The 21164-nt window shown below is 40.4% G+C and overlaps 2 protein-coding genes across 9 annotated transcripts in view; one reads left to right on the top strand and one right to left on the bottom strand.

Moving 5' to 3' along the window:
• Positions 1–1043: 1043 nt before the first annotated feature.
• immp1l (inner mitochondrial membrane peptidase subunit 1) lies at positions 1044–15413 on the bottom strand. Of its 3 annotated transcripts, none has more exons than XM_046032102.1 (6): positions 15114–15235; positions 8014–8124; positions 7803–7891; positions 7438–7564; positions 1790–1900; positions 1044–1209 (listed from the first exon to the last, which is right to left on the bottom strand). In XM_046032102.1, the coding sequence occupies exons 2-6, from the start codon at positions 8116–8118 to the stop codon at positions 1123–1125; spliced, it is 519 nt and encodes a 172-aa protein (XP_045888058.1). In that variant the 5' UTR covers positions 8119–8124; positions 15114–15235; the 3' UTR covers positions 1044–1122. The 3 variants fall into 3 exon arrangements, with proteins under 3 accessions (XP_045888058.1, XP_045888059.1, XP_045888060.1); XM_046032103.1 differs by having other exon boundaries at positions 8014–8127; positions 15114–15148; XM_046032104.1 differs by lacking the exons at positions 7803–7891; positions 8014–8124 and having other exon boundaries at positions 15114–15413.
• The window catches only part of elp4 (elongator acetyltransferase complex subunit 4), an 83970-nt gene continuing 78090 nt past the window's right edge, over positions 15285–21164 (top strand). For all 6 annotated transcript variants that reach the window (XM_046032100.1, XM_046032099.1, XM_046032096.1 and 3 more), the window contains exons 1-2: positions 15285–15472; positions 16688–16723. In XM_046032100.1, the coding sequence (XP_045888056.1) occupies positions 15295–15472; positions 16688–16723 (214 nt within the window). In that variant the 5' untranslated portion in view covers positions 15285–15294. The remainder of the gene's footprint in view (positions 15473–16687; positions 16724–21164) is intronic.

The following is a 21164-nucleotide window of genomic DNA, read 5'->3' as shown; positions in this document are numbered from 1 at the left end:
CCCTGGTCAGATTTCTGTAAAGTTGCTGCTTTCAATTAATCTCTAGGGTCTGCTCTAGGCTCTGTAGTGTGTGCTTGTGTATGAATTCATTTTGGATAAACAATGACAAGTTATTGCTCTCTTTTGCTATTGCCACGTACTGCCCTTGTTAAGTCTTTGTCATGCACATACGCTCCTATAAAAATCCTGTTAAACCTGGTTCAATGCATGTATGGCCAAAAGGTTTCTTGAGCAGAAATTTACAGTAGCTGTGTTCACCAACTTTCTCTTAAATCCATTGCCTAAATAACAGAAACCACATTTACATGATGTTTGGCTACTACAGAGAGCTGACAATAAAGCTGTCTTAAGTGCATATAACATAACGAGTGTGTGACTCAAGCTTGGTTCCCACACACACACACACACACACACACACACACACACACACAATGTATTCAGTGGTGAGCGAGACCCTTACTAAGTGCTTATTAATATTGTATGGTTAAATGGGAAATGTTAACATGTTTTCAATTACCTTGGCAGCCTAATGAAATATTAAAAAAATAAGAGAGCTTTTGTTTTACAATAATACTAAGAAAGGCTAAACATGAAATTAATAACACTTAAGAAAGACATGTCTTTGCCGAGGTCATAGTTTGTAGATTTAGGCAGATATCCCTGTTTAAAGCACATGTACAAACATCCTGCAAATATGTGGTTTCGCTTCATTTCAGAACCACTTCAATTTAACAGTTAAATCATGCCCAATGTATGTGCTGTTAAGTATGATTCAGTCCTCTGCCCACTCTCTGCCATTAGCAGTTCCACAGAGACACAGCTTTTCTCGCTGCTCACACAATGCTGATCCTACAATGCTGCACAGCTACAGTCAACACACTGTAAGCCCCAGATGACAAGGGCGTCAGTTATAAAACAGGAAAATGTATGTAGAGATGAAGCACGTATAATTGCAAAGTGTTTTTTCCACAGAAACACACCTTTTAAATATTGGGTCTGAGCCTGATTATATCAGCCTGATTAAAAATGACCACTTCTTAAAATAAAATTTTAAATAAATACCAGCTTTATTCACAAATGATTGAAAACAAAGTAACGTGGGGTATAAACAAGGTGAATGAGTCAATCAGAGTCTGAGTCACTCTGAGTTTTAATGATCCGTCTGGTTGGGCTTTCAGTGAGGGTCCCAAAACTATGTGGCGGCCAGAGCTGTATAGGACAAAAGGCACAGAGGAACAATGGGTTAAAAGAGAGATTAGACTCACATAATAACAAAATAATAGACTGTGTAACTCCATTACATACAACACTTCACGCACTTCTTGGACATATTTGCTAATATGGCTTTTAATGATGTGTTTGATTTCATAGAAGATCTTGGTATTTCAGTTGCCGTAATAGGGCCTCCAGTGGAGTGTCGCCGTCCAATCAGATGGACAGAAGGTTGGCTGACCTGTTTCCAGGGTCGTGGTTGCTATGACATCCAGTGAGATGACAACACAGCAGAATGGAAAGCTAGACAATATGTTGTCCAGGCTTCGGTCAATCGAGACACACTTGCTTTGAACTTCCAACTGACTCACATCTCTGAAATTGTACTTAATGTGGCCATATAATAAAAAAAAACTAATGAAGAAGAAAAACATTATAGATGGCTCGACCACAAGCTCAACATCTAACACTTTTAGAACCTATATATGAGAGGTAAAATCAAAAGTAGTTTTGGAAAAGAACACATTTCTTATTAAAAAAAAAAACAATATGACAAACAGTACACCTCCCCTGTTACCTTTAAACAAACACGCCCTCGGATGAGGGCATAGGGAATTGGGCCATAGCTCCTTGAGTCAGTGGAATTCCTAAGGTTATCCCCTTCTAGCCATACATGGCCTTTCGGAACCTAAAAACATCACACACATACACACACACACACACACACACACACACAACGCAAAGATGGCAAAAAATGATTAAGAGATTGACCGTTTTACCCCCCTGCCACACAACAAAGGAATCAAATAGAAAGTGAATCTCTGAAATTACAGCACTACATAACTTTAACATGTAAAAGTGAGTTAACCTATAATGTAGTGAGAATCTACATTAACCCCGCCCCCTACCCCCAATGAGTCGCATAAGCTATCCCTCCCTCCTCGGCCTATCTCAACGTCAACCTGCCTGTCCCTCTTTAACCCCGAACCATCTTAGGAGAGGGGTCATGGGTAACGGGCAGGGTTGGAAGGGATTTAGAAGAACTTCAAACGGGGTCATTAGGCTGTTGGCTGAGTTCTGCGCCCCGTCTTACCAAGGGAGAGCTAAGCAAGAGAGAGAGAGAGAGAGAGAGAGAGAGAGAGAGAGAGAGAGAGAGAGAGAGAGAGAGAGAGAGAGAGAGAGAGAGAGAGAGAGAGAGAGAGAGAGAGAGAGCGCTAAACTGCGGCTAGCAGCAGTGTCCAAGGGTCTCCACCGCGGTCCGACCTGCCAGTGGGGCGGTCATCCATGCGGGCTCTAATTCACAGTGACACCAATTATGATTAATCTCATCACTTTAGGAGAGTAGGCTTGTCAAGGCCCTAATTAAGTGCGCTGTCCCCCCTATATGTGCAGACAGGATCAACAACACATTATATTGTCATAATGGGCATCACAATCCACGAGTCTATTTTTGTGTTGCCTAACTTTTTTAACGGCAAAAAGTCCTCTGGAGGAAAGAGAATAACATGAATGAAGAAACAGAATATTATCCACACTGAAGCGACGTCATGTCTTCGCCTCTGCCTCGTGTTCCTTATTCCTATATCACCCGGTTCTCTGATTAGAGTCTTCAGTCCAACTGTGAGATGCAGGGTTTTGTTTCATATTCGATAATTGAGACAGATGATGTGACATAATCACGAGCCAGTGACATGTTGACCTAACATGAGGTAAACAACTCACTGAATAACGACGACACAAATGAATATCATTAAAGGAGTCATCTGAGAACCATATGTCAGCATGCTGGATTCCCACCATTACACCTCATTAACATGGTAACATATGCTGGCTCCCAAGCACAGGAAAAAGAAACACCACCGTTTGTCATCTGCCAAACCAGAACCCCGTTTCTCCTCATCTTCTATTAAAAAACATAATTTTCATTGTGCTCATCCTAAATAAGTAGAAGATTGATAAAGACATTTTGTCTGTCAAGAACTGACAAGCCCTGCATATGCAAACTTACTTTCTTGAAAAGGTAGAAGCTTTTCTTGACATCACTTCTATTCAGGATCCAGCCCGAGCAAAACTACTACCACTAAGGTCAATCAATCTGATCGACAACAGCAAAAGTAACCCCTTTCATTTAGAATCCCATAAAACATGTGACCTCATAGAGAAACCCAAACCTGAGTAAAGACAAAAGTGCTTTAAAGGATCAACCGGGCAGTATTTCAGAAAAGTGAGAAAGTTGTCTGAAACGTGACCTGCTGTACTGTGGCCAGAACGAGGACAAAAGCTTATGCATATCACCTTGCAAGTCGCAGGTGTGTGAACAATGACAAAAACAAAGAACACCCCCACCCCCCCCCATATTAAGTCAAAGCAAACCTCTAAATTAAAACTAGGTTAATGCAAAGCAGCTGCAGATAATGAACCATCCTTGACTCTGCTTTTTTTCGACTGCTGTTTCGAGCACCTGTAAATTACTGCCATAAAAGCACGAACATTACTTGATTTTTTTTGCATGTTGTGTTTAGGACATTTCTCTGCAGACAGAGTGGTGTGGAGATACCAAAGTCATTTGTCATTTTAGCACATAAACAGTATCAACATGTGATGAAACAGATGTTGTTTCCCATCACACGTCTTTCCAAAGGTCCTGGTGGGCCCAACACAGAGTTGTAGAATTTAGATTCAGATGTGGAGTCACTTTGATCAGCTCTGCCAGCGGCTCTGGTGTGATGGATGGCAGGAATTGCGCACGTCCTGCGGTTGTAGGCTGGGTCGACACGACGCATTGTGTACCTGTCAGAGACGTGTCGAGAAGCAGTGAAACTGGAGCTCTCCTCTCTGTGGAGGTGTGTTGTTTAACAGCCACACCATTACAGTGCTCATTATGTTAACATGATTGAGGTGGTGAATTATGTTCAACTTAAATACATACAGGTTTACAGAGGTCATCTTTCAGCATATTACTCTGTCTATCTTTACTGCAAAGAACAGAACGTATGGGGACATTTCATCTCTCTCTCTGTCACCCTCTCTCTCTCGCCCTTTTTGCTATAATATTAGGGATCAAGTGTCATTGTTTTGACACAATAGCTCAGACACAGAAATGATTCCTAAAAGGTGACAGCGCAATTAGTCGGCTGTTGGATCTCTGAGGGTGGAGAGGACCTGCCTGTCTGTCAGAACAAAAAACGAGGTGATGACAGGGTCTAACACGGCCTTCCAAAATTCATCTTTACAGGTCCACCCATAATGCCTCACACCATCTTAATCGTCACACACAAACACATACATCCTCTGGGGGGAAAAAACTCCCTGAGGGAGCCCAAACCTTTATGTGAACAGCGGGTATTTTCTCAGTTATATCAAATGCTGTCAGATAAAGTCAGTGATTTTGCTCCTGGGAGTTAAAAAGATTAACACAGGAAAGCATATATATTAGGCCACATGATATACAGAAATGCTTAGTGACAATCAGCTTTGCAAAGACTAGCATAGTGGATATTTCAAGCCTTTCACCTGCTTTGTGTGTGAAGCTGAAATTGTGTTAGCTTAAAGTAGCAAAGTAATACAAATACACATGCAATTTTTCCTATATTTTTCAAGATGCAGGCAACCAAAAGTAAGGCAAAAGCTCACTTGCTTATGCCTATAAATGCAGTGTGAAATGAAGGAATTGTCCCACCCTGAAAATAAGTATCTTTCAGTATTTTTTTTGGTCTTCACCTCTCTATTCCTGCTGCATAATGAGCTCAACTACTGTATAACAAAGAAAATCCAGGTACATTGGCTGTGCTAGTGAACAAAGAGTTTCCTGCTCTTATGTTGGAATGTTACAAATGTCACTTTCAGTCCTGCATTATTTTACTGTGTTCAAAAAATAATAATCATTTGATCAAATAATATGAATACCAGTAGCATGTAGGGTTGTAACCAATTTCATGTGTCATTGAAATACAACGCCACAGTGCCAGGAATCAATACTTTTTCAGATTAGAAAGTTTTACATTTTTAAAAATAAGGAGTATTTCAGCAGCATGCGTGGTGACAAACAATAGTCAACAGCCTGATGTGGTGATAATATATACACAACACAGCGGAAAAAAAAAATTTGGTCAATTAATCAAATTATTGTTTATTTTGACAGAAAATTAATCTGCGGCAATTTTGATAATGGGCTTATCGTTTCAGGTGTTAAACCAAGCAAAAAATGCCAAACATCATATGTTTCTAGCTTGTCAAATGGGATGATTTGCTGTTTTTCTTTGCTTAACATCATTGTAACCTAAGTTTCTTTGAGGTTTGGATTGTTGGTTAGAAAACACTAACCCCTTGGGCTCCTAGAAGTTGTGCATTTTTTGCCCAGTGTTTGATTACTCAAGAAAACAACAGCAACAGATTGATTGATGCTGATTGGTAAATGCAGCACTATTTTAAACCAAACCACATTGAACTGTTTGATTCGCCGCATGCATTGACTGAACAAAGGCCTTGTATTAATCTTTATAAATAGATATCTGCATATGAATGCAGAGTCTGTAGGCAAGAATTTGGTAAACAAAGCTGTTTGTAGTCCAACTGTAGTGTGAGTAGTATTGACCAATAATGTCAGAGCAGGCTTTTGGTTGGAACACATGACCAAAATGCTATCGTCTGCTGATGAATTAGCTTTTTATCAATTAGCTTTTAAAAATGTATCTGCATTCAAATCATTGTCAAACAATAGCCAATGGGTTCTGAGATTGCTAATTGGACACAATTACCACAAAAAATTGGCCTTTAGCCGCAGAGGCTAAATCGGTGTCAGGCTATAGACAATTGCTTCCGAGATTGTGCTTGTATTAAATTATGCAATATTATACTGTTTTTTTTAAACCTCAAAGTTGAAATTTGAGTCAAGTTGCCAGAGTACACACAGACAAAAAGAGTGATAACCTGCTACGATCTATGGTTAAAGACATAATGCATAAATGTGTTTCGTTTAGAACGTCATAAAAGAGGCTCACATTGTTGCAAAATTAGCCCTTTAAAATAAGTTTCAGACACCCTGATTTAAGGACTCCTACTACTTACTTACCATGTGTATAATTAATGGAATTAACTGAATATAGAAAACAGATGAATAAATGAACAGTTTTTTAGATATACAAAGTGACCTGAAACATACTACATGTCCACCAGGTAGACTGTCATCAATTGATTAGTTTAGCTAGCTGTGAGATATGAGTAGATGAAAGTGAAGGAGCATCCAAAATGAATGGAAGCCAATAACTTTTATCCTAAACTTGATGGACAGACTAAAATATAGTATCCGTCCACCTGGTGGCACGTTTAAAAATGGCTCAAATTGAAACATCTGTCACTACATCCTGAGATCATGAATCATAAAGAAATGATGTCACCTATTACCTAGTTCAGCTTCAGCTCCACCTAGTTCATGTGGAGGTGAAGCTAGTAGAAGAGGAAACATCTTTACTTCCTATTTTTATATTTTGAATGACACTTAAAGGCTTGGCCTTATGCTATGTTTCACTGAACTCATTCAATAGTCATATATATATGCCAATACTCTATAAAATACACAAGAAATTCAGAAATGTGCAACATAAACGTAACCTTTGGTTTGCAGATGTAAGTGCACGCACACAAACACACACACACACACACCTACGCCCACCCATCAGTCTGTCCATTCGGCTGGCACTAACTCTAACAGGCTTCAGAGAGATTGCAGGCCTGAGCTATGGGCGTTGGGGAGAGTAGTAATAGAAAAGCAATGACAGTGGTTTCAGCAGCAGAACCCCTGCTCACTCTCTGGTTTTATCACTGTTCTGAGGAAATATAGGTGTTGTCAAAAACTGATATTTTGACCAATGACACAAAATGGAAGTGTACGGTCTCAAATGTAAACAACTATGATAGTATATAGACTGCAGTACACACACAAAGAAAACCAAAAACTGAGAGATGGTTTTGCATTATGCATAGGGATTCTGTCAAACTATCAAGTGTTTTGTTGTAAACGCATTCCTCATTCATTCATTCATTGTTGATTTTACTGTTTTTAAAACCTTTTTTCTTCCAAAGAGACGGAGCTGTAGATTTTGGAAGCTAAACAGTAAAACTGCCATCTGGAACCATCTTTGGTAAAGCAGGTAATCACATGATATATAAGAAGAGCATCTGAAAAGCACAAACGAACATGAGCTTGTATGACTTAGACATACTCACATATGTGTGGGTCTTGAACAGATCTGATGGGGAACTTGTGCAGACCTTGTCACCCTCCAATCCAATTACCCTTTTACAGATGTTCATATGTGGGTCAAATGGGCTCTTTGCAATTACTATATCACCCCTGAAACAAAAATATAAACATAATCACTTCATTTGTAACAACTGAGGATGCATACATTCACAGAAAATGAAAAATATCTGGGTGTTATCTATGATGGATATTTGTAGGACACTGCCATTTTTTCTTTTACTCCTTTGAATAAAAAAAAAAAAAAAGTAAATTGTGATCTGTTTATTTCAACATGGTAAATATGTCCACTTTTCGCCTACTGCATATGAATCCACAGACTGGAACCCACTTTTGTATTTTGCAAAGCTGACGACTCATCCGTTCAGAGAAGACAATATCATGGTTGACAATGGTGGGCTCCATGGATGGACCAGAACACTGAAGCAAAACAACACCAAACCCCCCCCCACAATTATTTCTTGTGCATAGATGAGTAAATATAAATAAAAATAAAAATATTTCATTCAGTCAATAAATCCAGTAATCATAATAATACAAACCACAACAACTTCTCCAATGTATTCGAAGGCACAATGTGCGATGCACCCATACTGGACGGTGTAGCCTATAAACCCCAAGGTCTTCACCAGCACACTGCGGAACATTTCCACCTACAGCATAAAACACAACCATAGGTTATGATGCAATGTACACAGTGATCAAATGTTCTGTACATACAGTGGTGAGGAAATAATTCTGTGCCTGATCCATTTATGGTAGGCTTATGTCCTTCATAGGATTTCTGAAAACAAAAGCTGTTTGGGGTTTAATTTTTAAAGGTGTGGACAAGGTTGTCACAGTTGGCCTACTGCTAAGATGGCACATTCCCTGGTGTTTCATTCTCAGTGGCTGAGCGGCCAGTTCACAGCAGAAAACTGCCCTGAACTTTGATCCTGTGTAGGATGGACCAATCAACACCTTGCGCTAAGGTGATGGACAAACACAGAAGCTGTGACACATCCAGCCAAGCAGCTCCGCGCCGTCTGCAGCTAGTCCCTGACACTGTGTTGCCTTCACTACCAACACAATCATTAGAGCAGTTATCAACTTCTGTCAGCACCATAGAAACACAAAGACACCCCCAGCACCCTCCCACCCGCCCTGCAAACACAAGCAAGAACACTATCCGTGTGTCTTCTGAGCAAACATCCCAGCCACACTCAGGTTATTGACTTTTACTCACAGTGCAACCTGTTGGATGGACAGAAGAAAGTAAGTCAATCTTTACACACTGTCCTGCACAGAGTGTACGCAGGCCCACCTGCGCGTGCACACACGAACGCACAGACACACACACATATACAGTAAACAAACAGATTGAAAATGTATGTTTAGAAAAGAATAGATACAGCTTGGCTTAGAGGTTAGTCTGTACTTCAAACATTTTTAGCTCAGGCCGCTGTCCTGCCACTCCACCACAGGGTAAAGAAATCTTTTTCTCAGTCTCCTCTATTGCTTCTGTCTCTTTCCCTCTTTCTCTCTACATGTCTTCTCTTCCTCCCAGGGTATTATTAACCAAAGTAAGCAGAGCGGAAACCAAAGCCCCAAATCCTCAGAGCTCTGGGAATGACTTCCCAAAGATGGACACGGATTAGACCCCCAATTTCTCCCTTGCCCCACCACCTCCATCCCCCTTTCTCCCCAGGTCCCCAACAGACCGGGTGTCAGGTGGCTCTCCCAGTATTGCCAAAGGTGTTACCCCTAATCCCATTACCCCCTGCCTCTCTCTCTCTCTCTCTCTCTCACACTCACATACAAACACACACACACACACACACACACACACACACACTGCATTCATGCCAACTATATTCCACCTATTAAACCCTCTATCTATTCTTTCATCCCTAGCATGGTTTGTCTCTTTGGCCCAATCACCGTTGTCTCTGATCCAAAAACACCAACTCCATCCTTTTACCTCCTTGTGTGCTGCTACTCTCTCTCTTCCCTGATCACCCCTGGCAACCCTCTGCTTATTTCCGCCACTGTGAAAGGCAGTGCCCGGGCAGGTGAAGGGGGACAGATACGCTCAGCACAGGGTCCAAATGACGTGCCCCTTTCCAGTCACAGCCTGCTCTGGTCTCTTGTTCTATTCCACAGAAACTATAAACTCAGTCCTGCCACAGATGGCACAATACCACCTCTGGCCCTATAATTCCTCTGTTGGGAAGCAAGCGGTCCAAAGGTTAATGTGAATATCAGGTCTGCACTAAGGCGACATGTTCAGCTCTATTTGTCTTGCTCTCAGCTTCCTCCACCAGCATCTCGCGTCATTGTGGCACTGTAATGCACTCTTTGACATGATCTCACATGTGCTCTTCCTTCTGCTAGGCTGGGGATCAGGAATCTCTTTGCTAGCACTCATTCGCAAAGCGCAGTGGATGGCCTCCCTTACAGCTGCCCTCATATCTTGGTTTCAGCTCCCCCCTCCATTCCAGCGTGCATTCATCATAGGTAGGGATTAAGGGACTTTGCATAACAAGATCACACAGCCAGTGACTGATATCAAGAGAGTCCATATGCAGCCGCCTGGTTTTCTGAGGCACCCTCTGTCATTGATAGTTGGTGCCTGTGTGTGTCCGTGTTTGGTGTGAATGTGCACAGACAATGGCATTACCTATGTGTTTCATAGAAAGTGTATATAAAGTGACTCCTTTGGGAATCAGAATTAGGTGGACATCCACAGAGACCTCTGATTGGATCTCTATTACCTCTAATTCCCCTAAGCAAAGAGTCAGGCAACCCACACTATCTCTTGCCCCCTAATACCCAGCGCATGTGTGTGTTGGGGAGTATCAACATTAATTGAATGCTGTATTACAGCTGTAAATTAACACAAAGTCTCCCTGTTAATCCAGGATTACACGCCAAACATGTTCATGGGAAAACAAAGAAAGTCAGTGCAGCCCTCTCCGCAGAACCATCTGTGGCCACCGGCCTCCCGTGGTGACAGCACAGCGCTACAGTGGGGAAAAGAGGGGGATCCCAAATGAATAGCTGCCGATGGAAACATCTCATTGTGTGTTTAACTCTGTGATCCTCTTACTGAGGGAGCCCCGTTCACTCAGGGCAGAGCCATCGCAAGCAGATGAATGGGGGGAAAAAAGCACAAAGTGCAGCCCATTACGGTGTCCACCCAACTGTCAAAAGTATTTTGAGTGTACAATTTGAGACACTGCAAAAATAAAATGTGAACGAGGTTGAATAAAGAGGCTTCCTGAACGTCGCTATGACAGATGCATCAGCGACAAAATGGAAAGAGTCTCTCAAAAATTGATAAGTTGTTATTGTTCTTTCATACCATCAAATGGGCCGCTTCCACAGGATGAAAAAAATGATACGACCTTGACAATATTCTAATGTTTAAGGAAATAGTCATATAATCAAGACTGGTGGCCAATGCATGAACACGACATTTCTTAAAAGGTTGTTATTTAAAGATAACTATCGCTAATGTCATTACAGTTTCTATTAAGAATTATATGAAAACATTTCTATCATAACGTATATTCTAATATACGTTATGAAATAATATACGTAAAAAAACATTCTGATTCAAATTAGCACAACTGTAATACTGATATTTTTCTGTAGAAGTTAGGAGGAGGAAAATAAAGTGAAGTCAATAAAAGCATATCAAAATTGTTAACTAATTAAACACACATTATTGAAGCCATAAGGAAATATTCAAAAAGGAATTACCGCTACTGGTCTCAAGAGATTTGAATCTGCCATTGGCTGAGTAGTGTTAATTGATATACATGGCCAGTCTATTAGAACCACAAAGAGAATCTCAATCCAAACAGCGCATAAGGGCCTTGCAGTGGACTCCTTACACCACTAAATTAGGAAAACATGGGCTGAGAGAGAGCTGGGCAACAGGGGGGCTAAGAGGCTTACAAGCCCCTTGTCAGATATCCTTCTTCTCCCTGAGGATCCCAGATGGAAGGGAGTCTGGAGGAGCAGGCAGCACCAGAGAGGGGACGAATCCCACCTCTGATGTCTTCCTCTGCGCAGCAGAAGGCAGAGGAGGGAGGGGCATTAGTCCTGTTGCGCAGAGCTTGATTTGATCTTAATGTGAGCTATAAAAAAAGAGGAGGTTTGGCAACCTGGGGGGGTCTGTTTCAACTATCAGTCCAATCAGAGATAATCCTGCTGATTTAGACACAGACACCTGGCTGGATGGGGAGTGACAGATGTAAAAGTCCCAGTCAAAGAGTACTATGTCTAGCCCTCATCTTTTCTAGGTCTGCCTTCTATCAGAGGCTTAATTAAAGCAACTGATGTCCATATTGCTCTTTTCATTGTTGCTGATGGCAACACAGCCGTGAAACAGCTGAGCGAGGTTACTATTTGAGGAGATGAGGGTTTAAACCTACAATCAATGGGCCAGCCAGAACAAATAATAGCCAAGTGATATGAATACAACTGCTATGAATTGAAAGGAAGTGTGGGTTGACAGAGTCCCCAGCCAATTACATCGAATGGAAAAATCAGCCACTAAGCCTTATTGTATTGACCACAAGCGAATGTATGGTGCTGGCCTGGTGCTGAGAGAATTGAGAGATCTTATCTTAGTGTTGTATCAGATTCACAAAGAAGTTTGTGTTTTGCTCTCATCAGCTCGCGACAAAGCCTGATTTATTTTAACACTAGCTAATGACAGACACCTCCACCTAAAAGCGAGCTTGTGATTTTAAAGAATGTGATTTCCTTTGCCCTCATTCTAAATGAGCATGTTTTGTGTATTTCTTTCATTGTCTGTTTTTTTCCTCTATCCAATAGGTCGAGCTAAATATGGCTCGCTGTATTCCATGCAACATCTGCAAAACAAATCCCAGGAAGTCAAAATAAAGCTATTAAAAATATGGAATGTTGAAAATGGAAAAAGTCCAATCCTTATACAAAATTAACTGTATACTAAACCCATCCTATGTTTATTGTACTTGTGCCCTTAGAATATTACTTTACCTTCAATGCTAACAAAACAAATACGGTGCATTGATGATAATCTTACATCCCCGGACACATGAAGTCTACTGCTCTCAGAATTAAACTGACGAAACCAAAACAGTTTGACCAGGAAATGTCTGACATGTTATGACTACTGCCATTATGCAGGTCAATCAGATACAGAGACTGATAAAACTAAAAAAAACACTGCAGAAAAACACACACACATGCACAGATGACACATTGAAAAAGCAGGGAAATTATTTTTGTACAATTAGGCTGCTGTGTTTACACTACCACAAACTGAATTGTGCATCAGGTGACTGTGCAGAGATTGAGGACAAAGCTTCCACAGCAATGTACTCCTACATCCTGCACACTGCACTGGTGAAGCAGGCTCTCCGTCTGAGACGGCGGTCAGTCAGCGCATCTTATTTGTCTCATATAGACTTTCCACAATGTCCAGTGTTGTCAGTCATGATATATTCCCTTGGTCTCCTGTCAGCACACATAAATCTCAACAGTGCTGTCAAAACAGCAGGACTGCCTCTGCTGAGAGCATTTGTAAAGTGAGCAGTTGGGCTATTGCTTCCTCCGGAGCCTTACAGTATCCTGTGATCTTGCGCTGCCTCTGGCCTCTCTGTGCCACACAAAGCTTTTTTACAGCTGTCTTAAGGATTACACTCGTCAGTCATCCAGTATTAATAGTGGACATAGTAAAAAAGAAACTGGTCTTTCCCCTGCCAGCGGTTTGTCTAATCTGACAAAACACTGAGCTATGTGAAAGAGGTTTCCGTCGTCAATAGGCCTTTCTCACAGCAGACATTTTGACTTTTCATAGTAGGAAGCACAGGTGTTATAACGTTCACAATGGCTCCGTTATGTTCAAGTGTCCCATGATGGTGTCACAGCGAGCCACAGTACACACCAGGACCTTGTAATCAAAGCAGCTTAAGGCAATTTATCTATGATCCACCTGAAATAGGTCTATTAGTTGCTGAGCAGAGTGCTGCATTACTACTGTTGCAATACTTGATTTTGTGTTGTAAAAAAGGCTCATATTTGAATGCTAATTTGATATTTTAAGTAATCTTATTAACACATTCTAGATAAAAGAGTGTATTCTGGACAACTCTGAGTAAAACATTATATAGAATGTAATTACTGCACTTAAACACATCTTTTTTTAACAATGATAAAATCTACAATAATTTTGTTGTGGGTTTAAAATAGAACATTTCTGAAAATGTTAGATTTTTCACCATTTTCCTATTCCAAGAAGAGTACAACTGGATCTCAAATGTGCTCCGAGCATTCTTCCTTTCCCCTTTACACCTGCTGAGCCCTCCAAATTGCATGTGATTGGGAAAGTGACACACAGGGATCCTCATTCATTGTTAGCTGAAAATTAGTAATTTACATAGAGCAGCTACCACGGTCATAGGCACATGAAGCAGCTCTAATATGATGTACTTTTATAACTATAATTGATTAACTATTTATTACATTATATTGCATTACATAAGAACTACCGTGACCTAAGGATGCAAGTTAAAGCTGGGGTAGACAACGTTGGAAAAACTAGCAAGAGATAGTTAGATTTTTAGAGTATCCAACTGAAAAAACACTGTCTTCCCTCAGGCCACCCTCAAAACACATTTTTATGTGCAGTGAGTGCACGGGTAGGCAGGTAGGCCAGCTGTGCTTATTACAGTTCTGTGACAGCTACAGATGTTGAGAAACTGTGAATTTCACCAAATACAACAAAAATGCTTCTTATGCTTATGTCAATCCAACTTTAATATATTTACATATTCATTTATTTTGTTTGTACAAAGGCAATGTCTTAACAGTGAATAGAATAGAATAAAATAGTGGTGGGAAAAATGATCAATGCAGCTATAGTGGTATACTCTTGCAGCACAGTAGCCTACTATATACAGTATTTTGTCTTTATACTGCAGCCAACATCACAGTATACTTGCCATTTGCCATTATTACACTGGCAACAAGCATTTCTGTTCTTTTTTAAGGTTTGGAACATTAAAAAAACGATTGTAATTTGCTATTTTTTTTATTTTTTTTTGCTATTATATTACATTTGCACAGACTGTCGATCATAAAGGCAAACCTCTAGACTAGTCCACTTTCTTGCAGTTTTGGCTGCTTTACATACAGATGTGAGTAATGTCACTAACTTACATGTTGTTGTTGTTTGTTAAAACGCAGATTCTATGCCCCTTCTTTGGAAAAACAATCCATTATGCACTGTAGCAATTAATGTGGACTGATTCCTGCTTACTGATCATAATTCCCCCATTCATAAATGCACCCTATATTCTCACCCATACAACAAGAGCAGCTTGTTCAACTTATTATTAAACAGTAACTGATTGTAGTTAGCCCTACTCTGATTGCTAAACAAGAAATGGGCTGTCAACGAAGTTGCTGGTTCTGTAAAACAATATCTGGGTTCTGTAATGTTGTGCTATGAACCAACAAGGTCATATCGGCACAAGTGCAGACGTTAGGTGACTTTTAGACATGGTATAGCTGCTGGCCATTGTCAAGAACACATAAACTCACGTTTATGTAAACAGGACAACGGTATAACAAATGACCTCGTAATCAACAGATCTTTACTCACCTACTGAGTGATTCAATGCTCCAACCATGCACTGATGATAACAAATTGAACTTCCTTTTGGCAGCTTGCGCACTCGGCTCTGCAACAATCGCTGCCCTCATTGGTCGAGCACCACCAAAGTCTTCTTTGATTGGACAACGCGCTCCAAAACAATAACAGGCGTTACCACGTTACAAGCAGTATGGCAGCTCCCGTGAACAGTGTGGGTAAACCCTCGGCTGAACGTTCACCGTTCAATATTACAAGTTTTCAGAAGAAAACAAGGAGCAAGTTAATCTCCATACCTGGCACCAGACCTTCGGTTCAAAATGGACAACTCTTAGTTTCGACCGGTGTCACGTCACTCGACTATCTGCTCGGTCAGTCTAACGTTAGCGCTAGCAACACAGGCTAAGGGTGTTTTTCAGCGTAACGTCAGCTCGACACACTGAAGTTAGTTTCAAAATATTAGTGTAATTAATTTCTCAAAGGGGGAAGCTATGGATTTTTTGCAGGATACGAAGGTTTGTCACTGTCAGGACAAGACAAACCGGAACAAAAGAGTGAACCATAACATTAGCATTATGGATACTAGATTTAAATATGCCTGAAATCCTAGACAGATTTCAGGCATATTTAGTCGAAATCTGTTCCTTTAAGGTACTATCATTTTACACTGAATTGTTCGTGGCCCGCGGAAAGGTATTTGTTTTAAGTGTAGCTGATGTCAGAAATCAAATGTAGCATTCTCAAAGCTGTATGAAGCCACCAAGGACCAGTCCTAAAAAACATTGATAGTCCTGTTTAATTTTAATGCATTTTCATGTGAAAGTTGTCATTTCACAAACCAAATGTCTTAATAGAATTGGTATGCCATGTTTCAGTATCAAGGCTGCCAAAAATCCACCTAGCTAATATCAAATGATAAGCTGTGCAAGTTGGTATAATATGAAATAGATCATTCATAACATAAACTTAGAAAGGAAACTGTATCACAACTTGACTCCCTTGGTATGTCATAAGCACAACAAAGGTGTCAAGTTGATAGAGCTGGGCACTGATGAACGTAAGTCTGATGATGAGGACTTTTTCTCTGTAAATGCAGTTATTATGGTTTCTTCAAATATTTTATGAGGAATATCACTTTGGTACTTTGAACTATTATAATGTAAAGACACTAATGTTCTTTGGTAGAGAACACTTTGGATATCTTTAAAATGAGGTAAAACATTGTTCTCCTGGCCTCTTTAGTCCATGACTACCAGCCATATTCTCGCCTGCACTAGCACACAGGAGCAAGGTCTAGCAGAACTCACTAGCATTATGGGTTAAATAAAAATAAAAGTTGAATTTAATAAAGCAGTCCGAATCACCAAGGACTGGAATGATCTTAGCTTACAAGTGGTCTCAGGTTTTTACCTGGGTTAGTGATACCTTTGCCATAACCAGTGTGAAAATAAAATATTTGAGACGCCTCTTCAGATATCTAGATATCACTGACAACATTTACAGTATTATGGTGTCTGTAGTATTTGACTGATATATTATTCAACCCTCGCATATATTATTGTTTTTTTTTTTGTCTTCACAAACAGGTGGTGGGTTAGCAGTCGGAACAGTACTTCTTATAGGTGAGCCTCGCACACTACAACACTGTTTTAATTACAAGTACATTTTTAATAGATACTTAATAAGTCTAAACTATATAATTAGACATTATAACTATATCCGCTGGTGATTAATTTTTCTGGATAATTTCCTAAATTTTTATCAGTTGCCAAACTCTTATGTTATAGTTTTCTTTTATATATAAATGAGGTTAACTTTGAGCAAATAATACATGTCAGGTTACATAGCCTGGGGTGACTAGTGTGTATGTGACTCCATGGTACACAATACACAACAGCAGTTGACTCTTCCTGAACTACAATTAGCCTTTTTGTCTTTAGGCTTCATGAGCAAGTTTGATGTGTTCATCATAGTTCTTAAAGCAATGTTTTAATACCTGAAGCAATGTGCTTTAATTTGCTCTGACGTGTGCCATGGAAAAAATGTTTCAAGTAATGAACTACTGTTACAACAGAAGTTGTTTGAAGTTGGTGTTGTTCAGAAAGATGCATCATAAGTTAAATACATTAAGCCTGGCAGATGCACATATGCTACTGTTGCCTGTAGCATTATAGTGTTAAGCTTTTTGGCAGCTCATTGTAGCTCTTTTAAGTCAAGATGTTGTACAGATTTTAAATGACACTGCATTAATGTATTGCTAAAATGTCACTTAAGCATACTATTTATATACTCATGTCAATATCCAAATCTAATGTACTCCCAAAACTGGATTCAGTAAAACTTTTTAGCATGCCACAGCTAATGATACTGCCTTTCTGTTCTTAGGCTTTTTTGTGGTTAGCGTGTCAGTGTCTAGCAGAATGGCAAATAGACTAATGACCTGAAGGTCTCTAGTTAGAATCCCAGGTGTTCACACTTCCGCTCTGATCCTCAATTGATATGCTCATCTGCAGAAGTTTTCGGGAGTACATTCAAAGCAAGTGCGTTTTCTAGGGACATAAATGTCTCCCACTGTATTATTATTGTTATTATCATTCATCATAGGCTAGGCTATATGCACTGGTAGACAGTAAGGTTAAGGTAGTCTTGTTTCCCCTTGAAGCTGTAATTTGTGTGTAGCCTATACCAACTGATGATATTGCTTTGCCCTTTAATTCACCCCCCCAATCGATGCAGGAGTCAGTGATTATACACTAATGCGTTCTTCCCTTCCATTTTGTGAATCAATGTACGGTTGGTTTCATCTGGTAATGAGAGACACAGTAAAGGTGAAATGCGTGTATGAGCGCTCTTGTGTTTTTCTGTGAAAGAGCGGTGCGCGCGTGTGTGTGTGTGTGTGTGTTTGTGTGTGTGTGTGCCTATGGTGTGTGTGCACACTGTGCTGTCTGTTTTATTGTGTGAGTGGGTGGGGGGTGGCGGGGTGTGTTTGTTTGTGTTTGTTTCAGGCGTTCTTCTCCTACAGTCTGCCCCTTTAGTCGTGATCGCCTGTTTGTGAGACACAGACATAAAATTATCAGACTGGTCGTTGTCTGCCTTTGAAGTGTCTTGAGCTGTCCGTCCTGATTTGTCAACCAGAGGGGGATCAGCCCAGTATGGCTGCTGTCTGAAGATCTCTCATCTCTTGTGTTTTTGTAAGAGAAAGAACAAAGCATCCCTTATTATGTTGACCATGTATGGTTTCAATACACTAAGGGAATGTGTTTTTCCTTTAACGTACCCATAATAATTACTATTAAATGCGGCCTAATTGTTTTACATGTTTAAATATTTCAAAGCTTAGAAGTGCACAGTGAATAAGAATGATCTTAGTTTTTGGCATAGTTTTAATATTTATGTAGAAGGCTGTAGCAAATACTTTAAAAGTAGTCTGTCATAATTACCTCTCTAACAAACTAAGCAGGCCTAATAGTTGTAGAAAGTACAACATATTTATACTTAAGAGTAACTATAGGAGATGCAGTGATATTGTATGACAACATGTAATGAAAAGACATCAACACTGAAGTTACTTAATCACAATTACAAACACTTCTATAAAGGTAGGTTATATTAGGTTGTAGGGCTGTAACTAATAATTATCAATTAATCTGTCAATCATTTTCTCAATTAATCGATTAGTTGTTAGGTCCAGAAAATTGTGAAAAATGTCGATCAGTGTTTCCCAAAGTCCAAGATGACATCCTCAGATGTTTTCTTTTGTGTAACCCAAACATAACTAGTTTACTTTAAAAAAACAAAAAGAAAGAAAATTATTCACATTTGAGAAGTTGAAATCAGAGAATTTGCACATTGTTTCTTTAAAAAAGGACTCAAAGCGATGGCTCAATTATCAAAATAGTTGGCAATTAATTTAATAATTGACAACTTATCCATTAATCGACTGATCATTGCAGCATGCAGTTCAGGTCAGTGCAGATCTTTATTGTCCCACAAGAGGAAAATGTTTTTTGCAGCATAACAACTTAAAAGATGAACATAAAAAAAGATAATAAGGCAACTGAAGACATTAAAAGTGCTGGTACACGCAATACAGAATGCAATAAAATGTTTGTAAAAGCAAGAGACCAAGTCATCTGTCCACAAATGACAGGTGCATCTGTATAAAAACTGCATTTTTTAATGTGTCAAGATATCAGTCTCAAAAAAACTGTCTGGCACCAACAGACTGTACTGATAAAGAGGAAAAGTGGTCCCATGTTGAAGCTTAATATGAGATAGAGATATGTCAAACATATACAGTATATGGGGCATGACAGATGCTGATTGTAGCAGTATTTTACAATGGGGATTCAGGTATTTTAAAGCTCAAGTCATTCATTAAGTGTCAATATTTTGTTTACCTGCAGTGTGACCTAAATGAATTTGAACTGCTCAGTATAAATAATACTTCATAGACCAAAGATTCATACAAGGGGGAAAACACTCTGACCTAGATATTTTGTCTCCTCCCCCTGCAGCTTTTGCAGATATGATTCAGGATTCTTGCACTCGCTCTCCCCCATTTGAAGGCATATTAAGCAGAGGCGTTCAGAATAAGCGTTCAGGGAAAAAAAAGGGGGGGGGGGAGGAAGAAAAAATCATCCCATGACTGTCCAGAGTGACTGATCTACCTCAAAGATATGACCGTCCCCCACCCCCCTGTTGCTCGTATACCCCGCCACCTCCCACACCCTCCCTTACCCCCCCGCCTCAGCAGCCTAATGACTCCTGGAGGTTCCATTTGTAAGGATCCCATAGAAACACAGCCACAATAGGCCCCATCTTGAGAGGGCCCATCTGGGAGTCTTTGTGGGGCCTGCTGAAAGCCACAAAGGCCTGCTGACCTAGAAACCCATCAATAAGAGAACAGGGAGCCCCACCGACAACAAATTGAAGAGCCATGGAATTTCCTGGGCCATCCTAAAGTCCGTAGGTGAGGATATAGACCGGGAACGTGGGAGGGGGGAATTCTCCGGATGTTTGAGGATGACACATCAGGATGTCATTCCCAAACTGTCAGCTGTATGCCCATTACCTTTAACTGTCACCGCTGCCTTTGTCCTTGTGCCCACTGTTTGTCATTGTGTTGAGAGGCCTATAAAATCTTTACAAAATGATGATTGTGACAGGAAGCAGCAGTAACATGCTGGGTAGAGTTATTTGCCCTACTCGAGGGGGGTTTCATGGTGATGATGCAGGCTTTTTTTGTGGGTTTGGGGTGTGGAATGGCCGGGTGGCTGCTTTGTGTGCACAGAGAAAGGCTACCTTTGGGAAAGTATGTCTGATATTTAGAATCGCTCGCCAGTCCATTTAATGCTTGAGACATTCCTCTAAGTGAGACTGTAATGTCATCACTCCAAGCTGAGAATTACCCTCTCCACTTGTGTTTCAAAGTATCTTGTGGAACTTGTATATGCCTTATAGCCTACTTCTATGATAATAAATACACCTGATGTGAATGACACGAGGAAATAATAATAGGAGGATGCTTTTGTCATCAGAATTCACACTAACAGCAGAGAGATTCTACTGAACCAGATGTCAGGGAGCATTTTGAGGACAGGCACTATCTTATCCTACTTCTGCCTCCTCCTGTCAGTTGCTCTGACAGCTAGGGTACCTTTGCGTTCGGGGGGGAAGGGTCAGGTGAATGCTTAAGACAGGTGCCTCCCTCTCACCGCCGCTGCTGGTTGGGGATATGATAGGTGAAAGTGGACAGGAATACTGTTAGGACCTTAACAAGAGAGCTGAAAATGGCATCTCCACTTTGACAGCCAGGTCACACCTATGTTTCTGTGCCATGTTGATTGCTTCTTCATCTGGTCCCTACAAAAGATAGCCCGAATGTGGTCCTTACATCAATTACAGTCGCGAGCTGTGATGTGGCCATGAACTGCTGGATCCGTGGTGTCTGAATGAATGGTCAAAGTGAAACAAGATCCGAGGTTGAGGTTGATATGTTTTTCATAGGGAAGATGTTATACCTATTTTATCACTAAATCCTTTCCTTAGCTCTTGCAGACA

The sequence above is a fragment of the Micropterus dolomieu genome, linkage group LG20 (genome assembly GCF_021292245.1).
Source record: "Micropterus dolomieu isolate WLL.071019.BEF.003 ecotype Adirondacks linkage group LG20, ASM2129224v1, whole genome shotgun sequence".
NCBI lineage: Eukaryota > Metazoa > Chordata > Actinopteri > Centrarchiformes > Centrarchidae > Micropterus > Micropterus dolomieu.
This window is presented reverse-complemented; position numbering and strand designations above follow the sequence as displayed.

Excerpts from the sequence above, each read along its gene's own strand:
- immp1l (XM_046032102.1), bottom strand. The coding sequence starts at position 8,118 with ATGTTCCGCAGTGTGCTGGTGAAGACCTTGGGGTTTATAGGCTACACC. Across the intron at positions 7,892-8,013 it reads ACATTGGAGAAGTTGTTGTG|TGTTCTGGTCCATCCATGGA; the intron begins GTTTGTATTATT and ends GTTTTGCTTCAG. Across the intron at positions 1,210-1,789 it reads GAGGGCGTGTTTGTTTAAAG|CTCTGGCCGCCACATAGTTT; the intron begins GTAACAGGGGAG and ends TGTCCTATACAG.